The sequence below is a fragment of the Trachypithecus francoisi genome, unplaced genomic scaffold (assembly GCF_009764315.1).
Source record: "Trachypithecus francoisi isolate TF-2019V2 unplaced genomic scaffold, Tfra_2.0 Lachesis_group17, whole genome shotgun sequence".
Lineage (NCBI taxonomy): Eukaryota > Metazoa > Chordata > Mammalia > Primates > Cercopithecidae > Trachypithecus > Trachypithecus francoisi.
Genome location: NW_022681462.1, coordinates 7,504,749 through 7,528,805, shown reverse-complemented (window position 1 = coordinate 7,528,805; position 24,057 = coordinate 7,504,749). Strand labels below are relative to the sequence as shown.

Sequence of the window (24,057 nt, the reverse complement as noted above, 5' to 3'; positions counted from 1 at the left end):
AGTTTCTTTAATTTCAAAACTTCTTATATATTGCCATAGTAATCAATATTGTGTGCTATTGGCAAAGGGATGGAACAGAAAATGTAAACCAGAAAGAGACCAACAAAAATATGTCCAATTGATTTTGACAAAAATGAAAAAGCAATTTAATGGAGGAATGGCTGTGTTTTAAGTAAATGGTGCTGATTCCATTTGACACCCACAAGCAAACTAATGGACCTTTACCAAGTCTCACATTTCTCTAAGATTAACTCAAAATTGATTATGTGCATCAATGTAAAATATAAAACTCTAAAACATTTGAAAACAAAACATAAAAAATATCTTAGGGATCTAGGGTTAGGCAAAGAGTTTTTAGACTGGATTTCAAGGTAATTATTAAAAGAAAATGATAATTTGACTTTATTAAAATTAAAAATACATTCTATGTGCAAAATCTGTTAAATGAATGAAAACATGACTTACAGAGCGGAGGAAAATGTTTGTAAACCATATAGCCAACAAAATATTCCGGAATTTATAAAGAACTCTCAAACGACAACAGCTGTTTAATTCGAAAAGTAATTTAAAAGCATTTGAATGCAGGAGAGCAATGTAAAGAAATGAACTATTGATACATGCTACACATGGATAAATGCGAAAAACATTATGTTAAGTGAAGGAGCCCAGACACCAAAACTATGTATTGGCTTTGGGTAACCCTGGAGGACAGTCTAAATAATTTTGGATATTATTCTAAATCCAGTAATTTTTAAAAAGAAAAAAGCAATATAAATAAGATCATGTCGCTCTTCTATTTTTTTTTTTTTATTATACTTTAAGTTCTAGGGTACATGTGCATAACGTGCAGGTTTGTTACATATGTATACTTATGCCATGTTGGTGTGCTGCACCCATCAACTCGTCAGCACCCATCAATTCATCATTTATATCATGTATAATTCCCCAATGCAATCCCTCCCCCCTCCCCCCTCCCCATGATAGACCCCAGTGTGTGATGTTCCCCCTCCCGAGTCCAAGTAATCTCATTGTTCAGTTCCCACCTATGAGTGAGAACATGCGGTGTTTGGTTTTCTCTTCTTGTGATAGTTTGCTAAGAATGATGGTTTCCAGCTGCATCCATGTCCCTACAAAGGACGCAAACTCATCCTTTTTGATGGCTGCATAGTATTCCATGGTGTATATGTGCCACATTTTCTTAATCCAGTCTGTCACAGATGGACATTTGGGTTGATTCCAAGTCTTTGCTATTGTGAATAGTGCTGCAATAAACATACGTGTGCATGTGTCTTTGTAGTAGAATAATTTATAATCCTTTGGGTATATATATATTTTTAAACCTGTCTTCTACACCTTAGAATGAACTATCTTACAACACTCTTCTCCACCCCGTCCTGCCCTAGCTAGCCACAGTGATCTTTCTCTTTCTTGAACATATTAAGCTAATTGCTGAATAAAGGCCTTGCTAGTCTCTCCTCTTGCAGCACTATTCCGGCTTTATCTGCATGGTCACATATGACTCCATGTTCAATTCAAGTGCCATTTCTTCTGAGGGGATTCTTTAATCACCCCAGCCACCACAAGTACTCATATTATTGTATTTACCATCTTTACCACTTTGATCACAACTCAAGCTTGCCTTGTTTGCTTAGGAATTTAATTGTAGTTTCCTGTCTCGCTCAAATAAAATGTAAATTTTGTGAAAGCAAAGGCCTTACTTGTCTTATTCACTCCTCTACCTTCACCAGTTAAGTAATAATTCCTGGCATATACTAGGCTTTCTATTGATTAAATGAATGAATGACTTTCAAATAATATCTTGGCAAAATATGGAGTGCATAAATTCAGGAATTTTCCACTCCCTAAGAAGTGCCCCAGTGTGTGGACTCAGTATGTTGTTTCTTGTTTACAACCCAAGACCATATTCTGATTTTACCCTTGAATGTGTCTCTCAAACTTCCCAAAACTGTTCCCCCAACACTGTCTCTGAGGCAGTTTAAACTGTGCTTTATAAATTCCTCCTCTGCCCTATTAATCTCATTGCAATTTTTTACCACACTATCAGGTTGCCCTGCACAGAACAGGAGCAGTTTAATCTTTGTGAAAAATTTATTCCATTTGGTTAAATTCTAGATTGAATTTTAGCTTATTTGAAGTCTTAATCTCTTCTTTTCTTTATCTTATATCTGTTAGCAAGCCACGCAAAACCTTTCTTCATATCTTGCTTATTAGAACAATTTTAGCATTGAATGCACAGTCATTCAAGAATGATTACCTCCTTTTTCTGAAAAACATTTTTTCTAAATATAATTGTATTTTAGAAATCTAGTATAAATGCATGTATAGGTTTCTCTTTGTATTATGTTTTATACAAATTCCACTGTTGCTTTAGGAGATCCTATCACTTTAGAAGTAAATAAAGTAGATACTTTCTTAACATGACTTAAATAACAAAAAAACAAGATTTATAAAGTAACTGATAATTATAAATTTTTAAGAATTTTTTTGTGGGAAGAAATTAATAAATAATGAAAAAAATAATGCCCTTGGAAATATTACTGCAAAAATGTGGAACAGGGCTAATTTCATAATATATAGAGAGCATTCAGAAAAATCAATAATATAAGAACCAACAAACAAAATGAGAGGCAACTTTTTAAAAGAGGAGTACAACAGAAAATAAAAATTTTAATTTAAAAAAAAAGCAAAATAACAGAAATAAACAAACTAATTATAAACATGGGAATAGAATAGGTCAGTATCACTCATAATTTAAAAGGTGCTTATAACACACAATGAAATAGATGTTTAATTCTATAAGTAAGATTGGAAAAACTGAAACAGAAATACACAACATTGATGCAATCTAAGAAAATGCGTAATGTCATACACTGTTGGTAAGAAAAGAGAATCACAGACTTCCTTGTAAGACAATTTAATGTTATCTATCAAATTTATTATTTCTATATGCCTTCACTTTATAATTATGTTTTCAGAAGTTTATCCTGAGTGAAGTGTATAAAATGTATGAAAAGAAGTCTTTATAGGAATAATCATTACGATATTAATTTCAGTATTTATAAAATTATTTTTCAGTAGGGGACTAGAATTGATTAAACCCATTATGCAACTAGGTCTGCCTTTAACACTTTCAGAGCCTGGAACACAAGGTGGTTATATAGAAAAGATGAGATACATATTTTACATGTTCTCTTATTTACTAGTTTTAAAAAATGATTTGTTTTGGCAGAAGAGATTGGGACGATGTTAGCTACAGGATACAAAATTTCAGTTAAGATGAATAAGTTCAACAGATCTATTGTAAAACATGGTGACTATAATTAATAACAATATATTATGTTGTTGAGAGAAGGTTTTAAAGTTCTCACTAAAAAAATGCTAAGTATATAAAGTAACGTATATGTTAATTGCTTGATTTAGCCATTCAAAAATACATACATATTTCAAAACAGCATGTTGTACTTGATAAATATATACAATTTTATGTATTAATTAAAATAATAAATATTAAAATTAATTCAAAGAAATTATTTATTTAGACTCTTCTAAAAATTATGACTATTTTTTCAAATGAATAGCTGATATTTAAATATATTTGATATATTTCAATATATTACAGGTAATATGTTTATTCATGCTTACATTATTTGATTTTTATCCAGTAAAAAGCTCTTCAGGTTTTCTCCTGGATCCTATTGACATGCCACTGATAGTCTTTGTTAGTTTCCATACTGTCTAGTATGAAATGATTTTTCAGACTCACAAATTTCTGGTGCCATACCTGCCTTACAAAAAGCCCTTCCATTTTGTGGAATAGGGTATTTAGAGGCTATCATTTGAGCACTAGGATTGTTTGTTTCTCATGGATTCATTTTTATTTCTAGGACAAGTATTCAGACCTAAGAAGTATTTATTTATTCTGTAAAGATAAAATATACCATAAGATATACTTATTTAATGAGTAATTAATACAAATAATTATTATATTTTATATAAATAATTTAAACTCGGTGCTGTAAGGCAATTACTTAACTGCTTTGCTCATCTTTTTCATTTGTATTTCAATGTTACTGAAATAATTATTCACTTTTTTCCATAAAACACACACCACAGATTCAGTATAATAATATTAATATCCTCATCAACATTTTAAGTACTAAAAGCAATTTCAGATTTTAAGATAATATTATGTTTGTGTTTCAGAAATATCTCATTAAGAGTATTCAAAGTACTGTGTTTTGTAGTCATGATTACACTACCAAATTAGTATAAATTTAAGCTTATATGAATTATTTTACTTCAGATATTTAGAAATTGCTTCTCTGAAAATTAATCTTGTATTATAACTATATAAAACATAGATTAAAATATATCAAATATGGTATATTCAGAGCAGTATAATTTTTGTTCCTTTTCTTCCAATTCTTCTCTACCCCTACATGTAAGAATATTATACATATATAGACCCACATATGGTTTATCTTTTTATATAAATACATGTACACACACATATTTAATATTCAACAATGCAAATGAGAATTGAATGGAAATTACTGACACTTGTGGGAAGCTAAATTTTTTATGTTAGCAAATTAATATAAATTATCTTAAAGTATGAAATGTGATATATCAATTAGGTTTTATCATATTTTCCTATACAGGTTGAATATTCCTTATCTGAAATGCTTGGGACAAGAAATATTTTGGATTTTTAATATTTTAGGATCTCAGAATATTTGCATTACTTATCAGTTGGGCATCTCAAGTCTGAAAATCTGAAATCCAAAATCCTCTTATGAGGATTTCCTTTGAGCATCGTATCAGCACGAAAATGTTTTGAATTTTGGAGCATTGGGGATTTCGGATTTCAGGACTTGGGATAGTCAATCTGTATTTTCTAAATTCTGTTTTCTGTGAACAAAATGGCATTGGCAACAGAGTATATGCCATCATAAATCTCCTCTAAAGAAGTGCTATTGCCACAGCATTATTAATACAATGCACTTTCACCTTTACCCATTTGTGAATATTCACTGAGGATACACTCCCTGATATGTAGTCTGCTTGTGAACAGTTACAAGAAAGGATAACAAGAGTTAATCTATAATTTCTATTTTGCATAACATTTCTCAGCACGATGGTATTTTTTTTAAAGATTCAATTTCATAAAACACCAGTAGCTTAAAGCTTTAACCATCATAGCTAAACAGAATTTGTACTTTATGTTCCATTACAGTGGCCTGTAATGGAAGCACCTTTACAAACCATTGTATCAGTCACACTCTTTGTATCACTTTGAATTATGTTTGAGTAGATGTGCCAGAAACCCACCTAAAATAGGTTCAGCAAATAGGGGCTCATTTTTCTCACACTATGAGAAAGCCAGAGGAAATTAGTTCAAGATAACTGCTTAGGGAAAGTCCAAGATCCTTTAAAATTTCTACCACATTATCTTTTTCATGTGGTATTTATTTTTTCATGGTTTCAAAATGGCTTATCTGCCTTTAGATATTGTTTATATTCTAGGCAGGAAGAAAGAGGTACTAGCAAAGGTACCAGCTGAGTCTACTCTCTTTATAGCATTAAAAATTAAAAAACTTCCTGTAGGATACACCCAGTAGATTTACTATTTGATCTCATTTGTCCAAACTGGATCACATGTTCATTAATAGCTACAATAGAGTTATACTACTTCTCTGGGAATAATTGAAGTTCTATGTAAAGAAGACAGAAAGCATGGTCACTGGTAAGAAACCAATAATTTCTGCCTTATGCCTCAAATCTGTCTCAGTGATATATTTTAGGGTAGTTTCTCCTAAAATGAAAGCATTATATATCTTGTCTTACTGAGATATCTGAATACAAACAGTCTATTTTTCCAGAACACCAAAATTTTGATTTAAGATTTTCAAGGACTATCATGAAAAATATGTTCCACAAATGTTTGTATTAGTTTCCTACATTTGCCATAACAAAGTACCACAGATTGGATGGCTTCAACAATGAGTATTTTATCACAATTCTGGAATCTAGAAGTCTAAGATCAAGGTGATGGGAAGGCTGGTTTCTTCTAGAGTGTGTCTCCTTGGCTTGTAGATAGTTGTCTTCTCCCTGTGTTTTTACATTGTTCTACCTCTGTGTGCATCTGCATTTTGATCTCCTCTTCTTAAAAAGACACCAATCTTACGTAATTTGGGCCCATCCATGTGATCACATGTTAACTGAATTCCTTTTTGAAGACCATATTTCTAAACACAGCCACATTCTGGAGTACTGGAGATTAAGACTCCAACATACAAAATTTTGGGGGGGGTAGTTCAGTGAAGAACACTGAGGAAACATAGCAAAAATAGAGATAATAAAAACAAAAACAAAATATAATTAAAAAAAACTACCATAGCGGGGTGACAAGAGACTATTTCTGGATCATCCATTTCACTGTTTAAACTGTATCCAAATTTCTTGTTTCACTTCATCAGTAACATTTGAAAATGGTAACCAAAAAATCTTTACTAGGTCAATTATAAAACTAACATTGCCAGATGATTTCTAGTTCATATGATCTATATGTTCTAATAGCTTAATTAATTAATTTGCTTAGCTGGCATAAGTAGCATCATATGTGATTGAAGTTATTCAGGCATTAAACTGTGAGGAAGTAGCAAACCCAATTAGATTAAGTCCAAGCATATCTCTCTGGGATTTGTGGAAGACATTTAAACAGAGACATGCCATTTTCATAGTCCATTTACTTGTACCTGTTTACTTAGATTTATCGTGATTTGTCTTTTCTTTCTGTGTGATTATTGGCAGATTACAATTAGCTGCAGATGCAACAGAAAATATTATAATTTTGGAATATTAATTAACTTGGGTTCAAATTTTAATAACATGCATGAATTATTCCTAAGATGCTAATGAAGTGTGGAAAATAAAGGCAGTTACTGTTATTTGGTTTACTTTTCTGCTATTTTATATTATATAAAGTGTCTACTAAGCTGTGAAACGCAAAACAAATATGGACAATGGTGATATTCTATGTGAGTTATTAAAACATATAGGAAAGCATTCAGTCCAAGCACACATGAATTAGTATTGACTTTAGTTAATTAATGATAATTTGAGAGTCAATCAATGTTAAAAATATCAAATTCATTAAATAATTATCGTTATTATAGTTTGCAACATAAAGAGAGATCTTAGGAGGAGGGGACAGATAGAGTCGGTTTGTCAGCTGGAACTCAAGGTTATTATTGCTGATGATGAAGGATTTCCCTTATACCATTTAGTGGAACTATCTAGGAAGGGTCTTCAAAGTTGAGGTATCAAAATTGAAAAAGGAGACCAGTTTAATGCCAGTGACATAATCACTGCATGAGATGATTCTGATTAATTCGATCCTGATGATGTAATGTTCAATGCCTGTTTCTGCTTCTACCTCTTCTACAGGGTACTCTGTCCAACGTGAAGATGTAATGGGCAACAAATCCATGATTCAATGTTTGCATAAGTATTTATCTGAAATAGAACCATCTATCTCAAACATTCTCTCTAATTTAATTCAATTAATTAAATGAACTTAAATTAATCACATAAATATAGAGATTTTATTCGATGCTTTGCCCAGCTTACATACCTGAGATACAATGATAATCCATTGTGTATAAGGTTAGAAGATGATAAGTATTAGGGAAAAAAAAAAAAAAAGTAGAGCAGGACATACGTTGACACAACCTTTTTGTTATGTAACAATAAACATTCACTTAACTGATATGTCTATGAATCAGTGATCCAGGCTGGGCAGTTCTTTTGGTCAGTAACATTAGGATCTCTGCCACATTCTATTAACCAAAGCAAATCACAAAGCCAACCTACATTCAAAGTGTGAGGAAATCGACTCTACCTTTTTAGTTAGAAGAGCTACAAAGTTACTTGGTAAATGTGTGCATTCAGAGATGGGGAGAAGTGGAGTTACTAATGAAATCAACCTATCATGGTCTGCCCTCATGGAGCGTATATTTATTCACCCCTTCCACATAAAAAATATGCTCTTCCCATCTGATGATGATATGGTCTGAATGTTTGTGTTCCCACCAAAATTCATATGTTGAAATCCTAACCTCCAAGATGATAGTATTAAGAGGTGGGGCCTTTTGAGAGATGGTTAGTGCTGCCCTCATGAATGGCACCAGTGCCCACATAAAATAGGCCCACAGAAGCTCTTGCATCCCTTCCACAATGTGAAGACATATCTAGAAGGTGCTATCTGTGAACCAGAAGGTGGATCCTCACCAGACGCTAAATCCACTGCTTGATCTTGGACTTTCTAGCTTTCAGAACTGTGAGAAATAAATTTCTGTTTTTAATAAGCTAAGCAGTGTATAGTCTTTTGTTATAACAGCCCAAACAGACTAAGAAACACAGCTGTCAACAACCACATCCAATCTTATCATCAAATTCAGAGTCTAACATTTTGTGATTTCTATTGGTCTGGATGTGGCCCCTCTTGTTCCAGAAACCTGCACAGTAGTTCCTCCTAATCTGTTGCTTTGCTTTCTATAGTTTCAGTTTCTCATGGTCAACTGTAATCCAAAAATATTAAATGAAAAATTTCAAAAATAAACAATGCGTGAGTTTTAAATCGTACCATGTTCTAAGTAGTGTGATGAAATCTCACACCAGCCCACTGTCTTCCACCTGGGACATGAATCATCACTTTGTCTAGCATATTCACAATGTACACTCTACTTGCCTATAGGTCACTTAGTAGCTACTTTTGTTATCAAATTGAAAAATCACAGTATGTATAGGATTTGGTTCTATTCATGCTTTTAGGCATTCATCTGGGGCCTTGGGACATATCCTCCGTGGATAAAGAAGTATGACTATAACAATAAGAAAAATATATGTGCCTCTGAAGCACTCAACATACAATGATAAAGCAGGGAAAATTACTTATGAAAAGGAAAAAAAACGAGAAGCACATAGCAGTCCCTGGTCCATAGAAATTCTGACATGTTATTGAAGTGAAGTTCCAAGTTCTCTCCTGCTTTGGGGGAATATTATTTTATTTTGGTCTTGTTCTGCTCCTTAAAAATGAATTATCTGTTTATTGTTCTCAATGACTTTTGAGTCGGAGTCTCACTCTGTCGCCCAGGCTGGAGTGCAGTGGCCAGATCTCAGCTCACTGCAAGCTCCGCCTCCCGGGTTCACGCCATTCTCCTGCCTCAGCCTCCCAAGTAGCTGGGACTACAGGCACCCGCCACCTCGCCCGGCTAGTTTTTTTGTATTTTTTAGTAGAGACGGGATTTCACCGTGTTCGCCAGGATGGTCTCGATCTCCTGACCTTGTGATCCGCCCGTCTCGGCCTCCCAAAGTGCTGGGATTACAGGCTTGAGCCACCGCGCCCGGCCCATGCTGGGTACTTTTTAAGAAATGGTCCTGATATTGAACATCTGTCTCAGCCTATAGAAAGTTGGAGGTCTGGGTCTCTCTTTCTCAGTCTCACAACATTTTTGTGCATACTGGCAGTACTTTTGCCAGTATGGCTCTCTTAAAATGTTCTTGATTTTTTATGTACTGTATTTGAAATTATTCTATTCCATTTTTCAATGGCTATGCTCACATTTCTTTCAAATAATTTATCTTGTCTGAATCATTTCTAGTTGGGTTGTTAAGAAAGTGCCCTTATAACTACTGGAAGTTGTTTTATCTGGTTGAAAAGCTTCCTGTAATACCTCTTAATTCTTTTAGAGGTATTACAAAGAAAACTATAGCTACACCTTTGATTTTGTCTGTGTCCTGAAGTCATGTCTTACTTAAATATTTTTTCTTGGCTGAAGAGGTTAAAATTAAGAAGTGCAGTTATGTGTTGCATAATATTTCAATCAATAATGGACCACATATACGATGGTAGTCTCACAAGATTATAATAGCATAGTTTTACTCTATTTTTCTATGTTCACATATGTTTAGATAAGCAAATACCTACCATTGTGTTATAATTGCCTACAGTATTCAGTACAGTAACATGCTGTACGGGTTTGTAGCCTAGGAGCAATAGGCTATTTCACATAGCATAGGTGTGTAGTAGGCAATACTATCTAGGTTTCTGGAAGTAGAATGTTCCTACCATGATAAAATTGCCTGATGACAAATTTCTGAGATGTGTTTGTGTCATTAAGCAACGTGTGACTGTAGTTTAGTTTCCCAACTCAGGAAGTTCTGGCCTCGTTGTTATCTCCATATTTTTCTCTGCAAATTGGTCAGTTATTGTCTGAGTTCATCTGTTTCACATGACACCTTAACTTTTGCTGTAGAAAAAAAAAAAAAAACTCAGCACATGCTTCCGAAATTATGTCTGGATATAACTTTGGCCAAGTCCAAAAGTTCATTAGGTACCTTTTCTATATTTCAAGTTATTGACTTTGATAATTTTGAAATTGTTTTGCCAGTATAAGATCTGGGTTACTATTTTTTCAGCTTCGTAACAGTATTCTTGTCATATCTTCAGCTTCTTTATCATTTCCTAGCTCTCTCCTCTGACTGGTACCAAAGTCAATAACCTTTATTTTTTTTATAGTAGCACCACACTTAGAGGTACTGTCTAAGTTATCTATTGCTATGATGATACTGAGAACAAACAACCACCAGCTTCACTAACATACACCAATAAAAGTTTGTTTAGCTTATTGTGCAGGTCAACAATTTAGGCTGAGTTTGTCTAGGCATTCTTTCTTGTCCTAACGAGGCTCTCTCACATGTGTAATGTTTGATTGTGGATTGGAATATCTATGAAGCCCTTGGTTGCAACTCATGAAATGTTTTGACTCTGCTCTATGTATTTCACCTTCAGCAAGCTAGTTAGGGTATATTCTTCTAGTGAAGGCACAGGATAGTGAGGGAGCAAGGGGAAATACAAGGAATCTTGAGGTCTAGGCTGGGAACCAGAACATCTTCATTCTGCCACATTTTATTGGGCAAAAAAGTCACAAGGTGAATTCAAATTTGAAGGTTAGAGAAATAAACTATCTTGTTAGAAGAACTAAAAAGTCACATAATAGAGAGTGTGGATATAGGAAGGGACAAAGCATTGGGGACCATTTATGTAAGTATTTTTACCACAGTGATATTTGAGAAAATATTTAAATGAGATAAATGAATCAAGCAAATGGATATCTAAAAGATATACTTTCATGAAAAGAAAGCAGCCGGTGCAAAGTCTCCAAGGTGAGAATAGGCCTAGGTCATTAAAGCAAACCACAGTGGTAGAGGAGACTGGACTAAGAATGAGGTCAGAGAGGAAATGGGGCAGATCATATGGGCTTGTAATATATTAAAGGTCTTTGCTTTTATTCAGAGTGAAATGGAGAGCCATGAAGGGTTTTTGAACAATGGCATAATCTTACTTCTGTCTTATAAGGACATATATGCCTTCTATGCTGAGGATAGATTGATAAGATAAAGTGGAAAGCAAGGAGACTAGTAGGAGGCTATTTCAGAAATCCATGTGCTCAGACTAAGGTATAATAGTCAATGTCTTAATCCTTTTGTGTGGCTATAAAAGAATACTTAAGGCTGGGTAATTTATAAAGAAAAGAGGTTCATTTGACTCGTATTTCTTCAGGCTGTACAAAAAGTATGTCTCCAACATCTGGGCTTGATGAGGGCTTCAGGCTGCTTCTACTCATGGTAGGTGAAGGGGAGGTGGCAGGTACACATTGTGAGATAGAAAGCAAGAGAGAGAGGAAAGGGAGATGTGGGTCTCTTTTTTTTATTTTTTTTTTATTTTTTTTTTCAGTTTTTACATTTATTTAAACAGAAAACGTGCACACCAGCTGTCTACTCATTTTCTTCACTGCGCAGCCTGGCATTGGGGTTGGTGACTCTGATGGCCAGCTGGGCGGCTCTTTCCACGATGGCTTTGCGGTTCTTGGAGGAAACATTGTGAGCAATCTCGGCACAGTAAGATTTGTTGCACATCAGCAGCACTTCCAGCTCCTTGACGTTGTGGACCAGGAACTTCCGGAATCTACTGGGCAGCATGTGCTTTGTTTTTTTGTTGCTCCCATAACCAATGTTGGGCATCAAGATCTGGCCCTTGAATCTTTTACGAACCCTGTTGTCAATGCCTCTGGGTTTCCGCCAGTTCCGCTTAATTTTGACATATCGGTCTGACTGATGCCGGATAAACTTCTTGGTTCTTTTTTTGACGATCTTGGGCTTCACAAGGGGTCTGAGGGCGGCCATGATGCCGAGGAGGAGATGGCTGCCACCTCCGTAGGCAGCGCCGAGGAAGAGAGAAGGGGTGGGTCTCTTTTTTAAAAAAAATAGTGCAGCTCTTGCTAGGACTATCAGAGTAAGAACTCACTCACCACCCCTAACCACGTAGGGCATTAATGTATTCATGAGGGATCCACCCCAGGACCTGAAGACTGCCCCACCACCCAACACAGCCACATTGGGGGTTAAATTTCAACATGAGATTTGGAGAGATCAAACATCCAGACTATTGCAGTTGAAGAGATAAAATGTAGTCAGAATTTTGCTATATCTTGAAGGTAGAATCAGTGGGATTTACTGATTGATAGGCTATGGAATAAAGAAAAGGGATCAGTGATAACACCAAGGCTTTTGTTTGTGTACCTAGAAAGATGAAGTTGTCATCAATGAAGATGATGGAAATAGTGGGAGAAATATATTGGAGAGAAGATTGGGTGTTTAGTTTTGAAAATGTTAAATTTGAGATTTTTATTAAACATCTATATGGAGATGTAGAGTAGACAAAATTGTGAAGAGATCTGAACTGAAAATATGAATTTGGAAGTTATGGACATATAGATGATATTTAAAGCCATGAGACTGAATGAGACTTCCATGGGAAAGATTGAAGACAGTGACAAGAAGAATAAGCAAGAGCTGAGCTTCTAGCTACATGAATGCCAAAAACAAACTAAAATGAAACACACATGTATTAAAATGTTCACTTTTATGAATAACAATAAAAACAAAAGATAATCATAAAATACCAGTTGGTTATAAAAATGTCTAAGATTATTAAAAATTATAGTAATAACTCCCAGTTTTACAGTTTTATGCAGTTTCTATAAGACATTGTAGAAAACAACATCCCAGTTTATTAATTCGCTTTTAAGCATGTACCAGATGGAAATATATATGAATTGCAGAAATTATATAAACATATTTATTGCATAATTATATTGAAAAGTGAAAACTTGAAATACATTATTTCTGGAAAGTATTAGTTGTATTGTTTTAACAAAGTATTTTAGCAAAATATTTATTATAATCCATTGAGTCTTCTGCCAGGTTTTCACTTAGTTGGATATGTGGAGGTAGATGTGTAAACATTTACATATAACCATATTAACTGAGAATAATATAAAATATTAAAAGATTAAAAACAACTTAATAGCATATGCTATATTGTATAAGTTTCCAAATTTTCTATTTTATATATGGCTAATTTACTTAAGTAATTTATCTTGGAAAAACTATTAACTTTTAAAATGTGAAGCATAAGTACATTGCTTTCTTTGTCTGTTGACTAACATGTAGGGTAATTTGGATTAGAAATGCTCCTCAACCTTTTCTGGTTCCACATGGTAGAATCAGCTTATGGATGGTGTCATTTCCTAAAATAAGAAAGTAGAAAATAAATCGTTTGATTTTGAACATGTTCTATGCCTTCAAAATCTCCATGGAAAAAAGTCCAGAAAATACATGGAAAGACATATCAGGTGCTGCAAAAATAGTTCAGATGTAGAACATGTAGAATGTTCAGGAGTTAGAATTCTGGAAAATAATTGGTGATCTAAGTGAAAAATATATTTAGAGAGAAGCCGTCTAAGGAGAGAAACTTGGTAAATGTCAACATTTAAGGTTGGGAGAAGTGAAAGGACAGAATAAAAAAGGCCTACAAGGTGTAATTACAGATGTAGAGAATTGAGGCACCGCTGGGCCGCAGAAGTCAAGAGAGGAGCATTTCAGGGGAGTGAGCAAAAGTCAGACACTGCCAGCAAAAGTCCACTAGAATGCATCCATCTTAAAAAATATATCATTGCATTTGGTAATGAGATAGGTGATGAAAAGTTACAAATAAATGGGAAGTTGAAAGTAGAAGTATTATTGCAGACAGTTTAGGAGTATGTAGGTGAAAGAAAGTGAAAGTTAAAACATGTCTTGAGGTGAATCTACCTACGAAACTAGGGCAATGATGCAGGTAGTGTGACAGAACTCTTAGCAGTTATCCAGATCTCATGCCCACCTGTACACCAAGACTACATGATATAAGGAGAGTCCTCAAAAGTTTATCTTTGACTCTTTTCAATGACAGAAAAATCTTTGTATTCTGTGGGTGAAGCTTTGGAAGACATAAAAGAAAGAAAGTCCCAGTTTCTGTGTTCTGAAATCCATCACTATTCCTAGGCTTCTTCCCACAGTCACTGAGCATGGTGAGTATATTAAGCCAGGCACATTCTCAGGACAAAACACTGGCTCCAGGTGTCCCCAAGAGGCCTGCTGAACTCCCTCAGACTGTAGATTCTGAGGTGCTTCTTTCCATTCTGTCCCCTATCTGTCCTTCACTGCAGGACAGACCTGCACTGTGGTCTGACTGCTTACCCAGCCTTTCTGGCTCCTGCCCAATTTTTCTCTCGCATAGGCATCTGTTCTCATAAAATCCTTGCACATTTAACCCCATCTTGGCATCTGCTTCTCAGAGGACCTGGGCTAACACACACATATAATAGAAAGTATCAGATGTTGTTTGAAACTGTGACTCTCTTAAGCCATGTGCTATTTGTTGAAGATAGTGATGTACATTTACAAAATTGTCTGTCTTACTGTTTAAAAAGTAGATAACAGTTAAGCTTTACTAATTTTACAGTTGAGTCAGTCTATCTTTGTCCATATCCCCCTTTTGATGGTCCCCCTGTACAGTGTTCCTTACATTTTGAATATCCTGCCTATTGAAAGTCATAAACAGTATCATCCAGTGATATTTGGCATTCTTTCTGTTCTTGAGTACGTTCATAGTTTCCTCTAAGAAGCATGGTGAAACTGGCAGATAGTGCAAGGATTCTTTACTTTTTCTTTACTTGATGTGTAGTATTTATGTTATTTGATATTTAATTTGTAAAATGATAGATGCTTGTTGAGGAAGAGATAGTATAAATCATACTAATGACCTTACTACTAGGGTGAAGGACTTGCCAGGACACTTCCAGTGTTCATTAGCATGTGCTTTGCATCACAAGATAGTAGGAGAACAAAGAAGAAAATATCATTGGATGAGAAAGCCCCAAAGAAATGTACCTCTAAATTATGGGTAAAACTTGCTCCATCGATCTTTTTTTTTCCATATTTCTCTCAAGGAATAAAGGCTACTCCAATGATTGGGTTAGAAGTATGAATGCTGTTGTATGAGGATGAGTTAACTGGATTTGGCCTGAATTGTATTCATTATGTTTTCAGTAAGACTCCAAAGAATCGGACAAGCATACTAGTCTCTGTTGTGTTTATGTCACTCTGGGATCATAGGAGGGAGAGGAGTCCTGTGGTGCTAACATATATCCCAGTATTGCAAAATAGAGACCTTCACATCTCTACAAATGCTCCCTCTGTAAAAGATGCTGAGCTCATCCAGTTTGAAGGAGAGGGAGCCTCTTGAGAATGTAGCTTTATACTAAGGGTTCTTATTAAATGATACTTGATCCTATTTAAGTGAAGGCATGTGAAATGTGCACAGTGAGTATAATTATTTTGATTAGTGGACTCTAATGCAGATACCATCACATTTCCATATCACAGTTAACATTTAACAGAATAGGCAGTTTCAGATTATTAACAACAGGCCATAAGCAATCCTGGCATTTCCTAGGAAACATCTAATTGGAAACCATGACTTGGGGAGAGACATCTATTTCCTCAAAATTGATTACTTTGTTCTATTCAGAGAAAATAAAAGTATAGAATAGGCCACGACAAATGGTCATTTACTCATGTATTCTACTGAGAAACTAGGGTATGGCTCTGGGAAATACTTCCAGGAGATAGGAAATCAGAAAATTTACAAGTAAGGCAAAACACAAAAATTACAAATCCCACTACCCCACCCCCAACAGACTAAGGACTCATCAACATTAAAAAGACACAACATCTTTTAAAAATTTAGTAAAGGCATTGGAGTAGACATTTTTCCTTTTTCTTGACTGACAGCATCCGAACTCACTTCTTATTTTGGAGGAATATCTCATTGTATCTAAGTGGAAAGTAAGACCTTCATCCTTACGGTGAAGGTTAGGGGAGAAAAATTGTTTCTCTCTCTTTCTATCCCTTAATGCTTAAACTCTGGAGAAAGTGATGCAAAGAGGAAGGGATAGATTGTCTTTGCAAGGGCTTCACAGAATCTTGCAAGATGTGCATCAACAAAAGGATTGGCGTATGGTCTTGGTTTTAAGCATTCAGTCACAGCTGTGTTCAGCAGCCTAGATGGCCATGGTACCAAAACGGCATTCTAATCAGTCTAGTCCTTTAACCTGGACTTAGTTATCATTGTCATTGCCTAGGCTTCTTATTCACCCATTTCCCCAAATTTATCTCTCCTGATTCTAATCTATGAGCCACTAAGTAACTTAATTCTTTATGTTATCTAAAATTGTAGCTGTTGCTTATGGCCAAGAGTCCTCAATGATATATTACCTTATTTAAAAATATATAAGTTATTTCAAATATTCCTGTCAGATAATACTTTTCATTCATCATTTTCTTGGAATTATAGCCCCTGAGTATTGACAGTAACACTACAGGGCATACTTTAAACAGTCCTTTTAATAACACATGATATCCTCTACAACATTACTGGTTAGTGGCTATCTGGCCTTCATTCAAATGCTTTCGGTGACAGAAAGCTAACAATTTATCAAGGCTGATTATTCCATTTTAAGACAACTGTAATTTTTACAGTTATTTCTTCCATCTAGCTTTTTTTTTTTTAACTGTAAGACGTGTGGTGATTTATTTGGCAGCCTCATCTAAGTTTCAGCTCATCTTGAGATTGCAGTAAAGTATGTATCTCTGTTTTGAAAGGCTGTGGTCATAAATTTAGTTTCATTAAAGTTTAATTAAAAGTATTTTAGGCCAGGCACGGTGGTTCACACCTGTAATCCCAGCACTTTGGGAGGTCAAGGCCTTTTAGATCACTTGGGGTGAGGAGTTCAAGACCAGCCTGGCCAACATGGTGAAACCCATCTCTACTAAAAATACAAAAGATTAGCCAGGCATGGTTGTGCATACTTGTAATCCCAGTTGCTTGGGAGGCTGAGGCAGGAGAATCGCTTGAACCAGGAAGGCAGAGGTTGCAGCGAGCTTGATCATGCCATGGCACTCCAGCCTACTGACAGAGTGAGACTCTGTCTCAAAAAAAAAAAAAAAAAGAAAGAAAAGAAAGAAAGAAAAAAATATATATAGCACAAATATGGGCTCCAGAACCCCCCTTGGGAAAATCTAATGCTGTGATATTTCTAGTTCAGATTTGGGTCTGGCTTCCTAAATTTAGTATAAGTTTTAAGTCTCGTTAACTTGCCCTTATTGGAAAATGCTTCCACATCAGGTTGTCATTCCCATACTGCCTTATTTAGACTCAGATTTGGGTTCAGTAACAAGTGTTGGGGTGGAGGAGGGAGACTAGGACCAATGCGAGTGTTGGATTGGCTCATAATTCCTTTGACAAAGAGAAGCAATAGTGTTTGTGTATCTGAATATTGTGACAAATGTTTTCTTAAAAAAGAAAAGCCTGCCAAAGTGGGTGAACAAAATGCAATTTTATTGCATTTTAAATTAAATTAGTGAATAAACTAATTTAAAGTTTAAAACCTCTCAGAGTGAGTGATAGTCCTCACTTGGCCTAAAACGTGTGGCTAATTGCTGTTTATTAGCAATATGCTTTCCTCTTTTGCAATGGCTATAATAAATCTGCAATTGGAATTCCCCCAATTAGCTATTTCATGGGCCAGAGCCAAGATTTAAATTTCTGCTGCTGAAAATATAGCTTCATTGATCAAAATCACACAGGTGAAGAATAAAGATGCAGCTGCTTGTGTAAACTTCAGAATTTATATCAGGAGTTGAAGACCCATAAAAATATTTGCTAAAAAATGATACCTAATTAAAACAATTCCTCAAATCTCTAAAGGCTTTATTATTTTTTGTTTAGTTTCATCAATGGAAAAATCCAGGGTAATAGAATTTGCTGGCAAACAATATATTAATGTGCATTAATGTGTGAATTTTCTTATTTTTAAATGTCCACGTATTTTACATTATCTTGTAAACACAGTTTAAATGGCTTGTAGTGAGGTAGTTATTACTGAAGGCAGCCCCCCAAAATAATATATAATGAATTTATATAACTAATACATACAGTAGTTTAGACCTTTGGAAGAGTGTGTCATTGGAAATTAATCCTTGAGGGTCTTTTAGTGCATTTCCCATTAAAACTCACCCTATTCCTCTTCCCATGCTTACATTTCTTTGAACAATTTGGGAGGTAGAAGTGCAGATGCAAAGATGAAATTGCCAGATAAGCAGTTCTGTTTCCATAGTCTGGGTAACATAAACATCCATTCACCCACCTGCTAAAGTGAGTTTGTAAAGTATACAGAATTCAAAGTTCAAAAATTCTCAACATTTTTGAAGTACCACACTGTGCCAAAGACCACTCCCCTGTCTGGCATATCCTTCCTATCATTTCTTCCTAGATGACTCTATTTACTCTTCAGCTATTGACTCAATCACATCTTCCTTTCCCTGATCTCTGTGATTAAGTATTTTATGCACTCTTTCGGAAAAATGTACTTCTCTTCTTAGTACTGCTCATTCCTATTATATGATAATGAATATGTGGTTATTTGATTAATGCTTGTCTCACCTCCTGCAAACCCCGAGCAACTTGAGGGAAGGAGTCATATCTAGTTTTGCTCACTATTGTTTTCCCAGCACCTGCCACAGTGGCTGGTAATCAGTAGGTACTTGATAAATATTGATAAAACAGATTAAATCTTCACACTCATTTTCAGAAACCTTTTCCAAACCTGTACGGTTGTCCTGCTTCTCTACCATAAAGAGAAAGAAAATACTTCCTCTTGATGAGGAAAATTATTTCCCTGTGCTTTAGACTCCATCTACTCCAGTTTTCTCCAGTAACTCACTCCAGCAATCCCTAATTTTGCTTCTATCTTCAATCTTTTTCTCTGTTCCTTCAGAATAATTGTATCATCAAGAGTCTTCTATTTTACAAACAAATATAAACACAAAAAGAAGCAACAATAAAAATAAAACATCCCTAAACCTCCATTCAATTATTTCACGTATTGGACCTAAATTGTAGAACATCTACAATTTTTGTAGTCATCTACCATTTGTCAGCCATATTTCAGGGTAAATAGTGAAGAACATAGATTAGATTCTGTAAAAGAAAAAACTGAGAGTCAGCTGCCATGCCTATTCTCTGCTTTACTTCAAAGCCAAATTTCTAGTTTCTTTACAATATTATTTTCCCTTGTGTTTACCTTCTCACTTCCTATTCACCCCTCCACCTCCAGAAGTTCCATACCAAATAGCTAACCAGTAAGTGGTTAAACCTTATCAAATTTGGCATTTGATCAAATTTGATCCTTACGAAATTTGACATTCTTTTAGCATTTGAACTGATGACTCTCTCCTGGATCCTCTTTTCTCTGTTGATTGCCTAAAACTTACCTTTTTTGGTTCATGGAAGATTTTTCTTGCTTTCATAAATAAACTATTATTTCTCTATTTGTATTACATGTTGGTATTCCTTGTGGTTCCATTTTTAGTACCCTTCTTAGGCATTTTCCAGGTGATCTCATTTAATCTATTGGCTTAACCTATAATATGTAAGTCTCGACATATCCTGCCAAAGTCTCTAGTTAGATTTTCAAATCTATGGGTACAATTACTGTTATTCTTCTTCATCTGGATAGCCCACAGATTATTTCCAAAACAAATTCATTGGTGTGTCCTTCAAGAACAATTTGTTCTCTTTTCTCTTTCTTAAAAAGTACCCTTCACTTAGTTGCTTGAGCCAAAGCCATGATGTTCACCTTTGATTTCTGACTACATCTTCCCCTTATTTGCTATGATAGTCAATCATCGAGTAGCATTGATTTTACTTACTTAAAATTCTTCAACTTCCATTCTATTTCCTCTATGTTCACTCCTCCTACTTCCTTTTGGAATGTATCTTCTCATATGCAGATTATTATAACAGTCTCTTAAGTGGTTTCCCTTATAAATCTAGTTTTGACATTTCTGCCAGCACAATTTTTATAATATGCAAATACAGCCCTGTTGTTCTAGTGCTAAACATTCTTCACTAGATCACTTGAGCTGTCAAGTCAGCACAGTCCCTAAGCACGTGCCTAGCCATTCTTATTTCACATCTCTTGTGCATGCTTCCTTCAAATTCTATGTTCAGTCAACTTCAACTTCCCCATGGGACCATATTTACTCTCATTTCCAGAATTTAGTGCACAATTCTTTATTGTGTCTTCCTTGATCTTCCCAATATAATTAAGGAGTCTTTGTTCTTTGATAACAGAACCCCAGTTATCTTTATTACATATTTATCCAGTCTAGAGGATAAAATTTACTCAAAATTCCTTAACTACACACACTCTTTTTTAACTATCGCCTCCCCTTCCCTCATAATCACACACACACACACACACACACACACCCCTATCATGGAAAGAAGGTGTTGATAATCTGACTTGATTTCTTGGTGAGAACTCAGATTAAAAGATCGTACCGTGAAGTTGGTACTTCCTTTGAATTAGATCATATCTGTCTGTCCTCTGCTTGAAATGGTTCCCTATTAAACTGAGAATAAAAGATAAGCACCTTCACATAGTTTAACAGATTTTACTGTCATTTACCTCTTGAAACTCACATTGTTCTCCACCTGCTTAAAACTTTCCAGCCACATGGCCTTATTTCAGTGCTTTGACTATGCAAAACCCCATTGCTCATGGTCTTTTCTTTCTGAATACTACCCCCCAACCCCCGCTTCACTATTTTTTATCTGGATAGTCCTACCCATCATTTAGATCTCATCTTAAATGTCAATATCTCAGATAAACCTTCCTTGATTTCTCATTTTGTAATGAATAATTTCTGTCATTCTCACAATGTATCTTGTTATGTTATGTGATTGAATCATTATAATTTGTCATTGTCATCTACTTCTTCCATTTTACCATGAAGCCCATGAGTCTTATGGAGTATAAGAAGATCATATCTGTTTTGTTCACCACTGTATAATCTGTTGGGCATCTTTAGCTGTTCAGAATCCTTTTAATAAGTGTAATGTTTTGGGGACAAGGACCATAATGTGCTATCATTGCTTGCTTGGGAGGGAGTAGAGATGGAGGGTAACATTGCTGACCTTTCACATATGCTTAGGACCTCATTATGTAACCCCCTAAAGTTTTCAATCCTTCACCCATATCCTTTTGGATCCCTTTAATCTTTTGGAACATTTCAGTTCCCTGGGTACCTTCTCCCCCAGCAGCCAGTGTTGGCATCTCTGTGCAGAGGCTGCCCTTAGGCTGGTAGAGAGTGCCTGGAGATTTATTATCTTCTGAGGTCCAAGCTCTTATGAAAGGTCTGATGAGTTTCAGGGGAGGCAGTATAAATACTCCATCTCCCTTATCCCGGATTAAGACCACAATTTCCTGTCTCCAAAAGTCCCACGTGGAATTGAATTATGCTCTCTGTGGTTTTCCTTAGTTCCATATCCTTGCTTGGCTTTTTAATCCATCCCTTTTTTATCCCAATTCCTCTCTCATCTATTGTTTTTTCCTAATAAGTCACTTTCACACAAATCCTTGGCTCAGAGTCTGTTTCTGGGGAACTCTACCTAAGACATCAAATTTCAAAGAAGAGGCTTTGAATGCTTTTCCTGACCTTAGTACAAACTTTTGACCTAGGTTGTCAGTCAAATTCTAAATTATTTTTTGTTTAAACAGGCACAGATGGAGAATGTGCTAGAAAGGCCTTAGTGATCCACCCACCCAATGGTCTTGTATTATTGATGAGGGACTGAGCAGCAGAAGGGCGGGTGCTTGCTCAAGGTCACAGCCTTCGTGACTGGGGGGTGGCCACCAGGACTAGAATCCTGATATTCCTGACATCCAGATTCATGCTTTACATCAAGAAGCTTTCATAAATTTAAACTGACTGATTTAAAAAGGTTGGAAAGAAACCAAACACTGTTAAAATAAAACAAATTGGCCTTCAGATAAAAATAATTCATAGGAGCATTAAAGTCATTAAAATACATCCTGAGGATAAGCTGAACTGATAGCAACTTAGTGTCCCTTACTATGTTTTATACAATAATTTTATGCAGTCATTTCTTCTAATGCCTCCTACAGAGAAAACATCTGGTAATTATGTGGCTTTAGGATACATATATGTGCATATGTATAATATAGGTGTATGTGTGTGTATAACAAAGCATTGAATTTTCTTAAAAATAAAAATTTGAAATGTTTACAAAATTGCTGTTAAAAGCCACAGTATGGCTGCTTCACAGATTGTGATGAGGAATAGCTTCATATGTCTTACTTGAGAGCCCTCAAAGTGCTTTAAATGTATTGTACTTGTGACTTATGAGGTTCCCAGACAAGATATAAACATATAATTTTCTGCAGTCATCGTTAGTCAAGATGACAGACTCAACCTGGAATGGAATTGATTTATTAATTTTTTTTTTTTTATTCAGATGAAGCTAACACATAACTATAAATTCTCTGATTAATGAAAAGGTTCTAATACCAGAGCTAACACATCTTCATGATTTGGTCTCTAAAACTAATTTAAGCAAAGTTGTAAATACCACTCCATAAAAAACACCCATTGCTGCGTGGGTGTGTGTATGTGCTTGTGAGCGGGCTCGTGTATTCAGTGATAGGTCCACAAAATTTTATGAGAGGCGAAAGGGATTCTTTTGGTGACTTCAATTTTATTAGTAGGAAAATGTTACAGAGCTTTTGTGATAGGTTTTATAGAAAGAGAAGGAGGATATGAAATGTAAATGTATTGCCTTGAAGTCAATTTCTGATAGCTTAACATTATTTTAACTAAAATGAAATCACACAGTGCAATGTTTTTCAATAAGTAGACTGAAAAATGATTGATTTAGTAATCACCCAAACTTCCACACCATGCAGAAATGCTCTAAATACCATTTCCTAGAAGTCATGTTTGAGTACTATTGGGGATAGAGAGTTTAGTATTTACAGTTTTAGATAATAATACATTTTAGAAAAACTTAACTTATATTCATAAGAAGTGTATTTTTCCATAACTCCGAGACCCTTGTCAGAATTCTGCCCTCTGGTGATACACAGACTTATTCTAATCTTTCTTGTGTGGGATGTTTTTTCACAGTCACCATATGCACAATGCTCTTTGCTTATCTAGATGGAAAGTAGAGCCTCTCTTGTTCATTTCTCATGCAATATGATTTCTAAATTTTTCATAACCCTGTCATGGTTGAATTGGTGAAATTCTCTTCAAATGTGGCATTCCATTGAGATGAAAAAAACAGTACTTTTGCTGCTCCTAATTTATTTCTGCAACAAATAGTTATTTAGTGTCTATTTTGTGTCAGCACTACTCTAGGCATTGATTGAGGGATACAATGGGAAGAAAAAAACTGTGTCTTCACAGCATTTTTAAGTATGTTCAGCAGTGCATATTTTAAAAGGTAACTTATCTCCCTAAATCCAAACTCTCTTTTGTTTGTAATGTAGTCTAAACTGTTAAACATTTTAATTCAGCAAATAAATTGTATTTGTTCATATTTAACAAATCATAAATTAAAATATTTAGGGTGTATATATGAGCATTGGATAATCTCCCATTCTAACTTTTACCTTGAATCATTTCTGAAATGAACACATTTCTTGTCTTTTAAAAATAATTTAT

General features: G+C 35.0%; 1 protein-coding gene and 1 long non-coding RNA gene across 2 annotated transcripts in view; one reads left to right on the top strand and one right to left on the bottom strand.

Annotated features, from left to right (window-relative positions):
- The window catches only part of LOC117099671, a 134,765-nt gene extending 127,239 nt beyond the window's left edge, over window positions 1–7,526 (top strand). The window contains exon 3 of the long non-coding RNA XR_004443940.1: window positions 7,471–7,526. This is a non-coding gene — a long non-coding RNA (uncharacterized LOC117099671). The remainder of the gene's footprint in view (window positions 1–7,470) is intronic.
- Window positions 7,527–11,788: 4,262 nt separating this feature from the next.
- LOC117099670 (60S ribosomal protein L32-like) lies at window positions 11,789–12,340 on the bottom strand. The gene has a single exon (XM_033239108.1). The coding sequence runs from the start codon at window positions 12,268–12,270 to the stop codon at window positions 11,863–11,865; it is 408 nt and encodes a 135-aa protein (XP_033094999.1). The 5' UTR covers window positions 12,271–12,340; the 3' UTR covers window positions 11,789–11,862.
- Between the last annotated feature and the right edge of the window lie 11,717 nt (window positions 12,341–24,057).

Bases quoted from the DNA above. Each gene is read 5' to 3' on its own strand.
- LOC117099670 (XM_033239108.1), bottom strand. From the start codon at position 12,270: ATGGCCGCCCTCAGACCCCTTGTGAAGCCCAAGATCGTCAAAAAAAGA.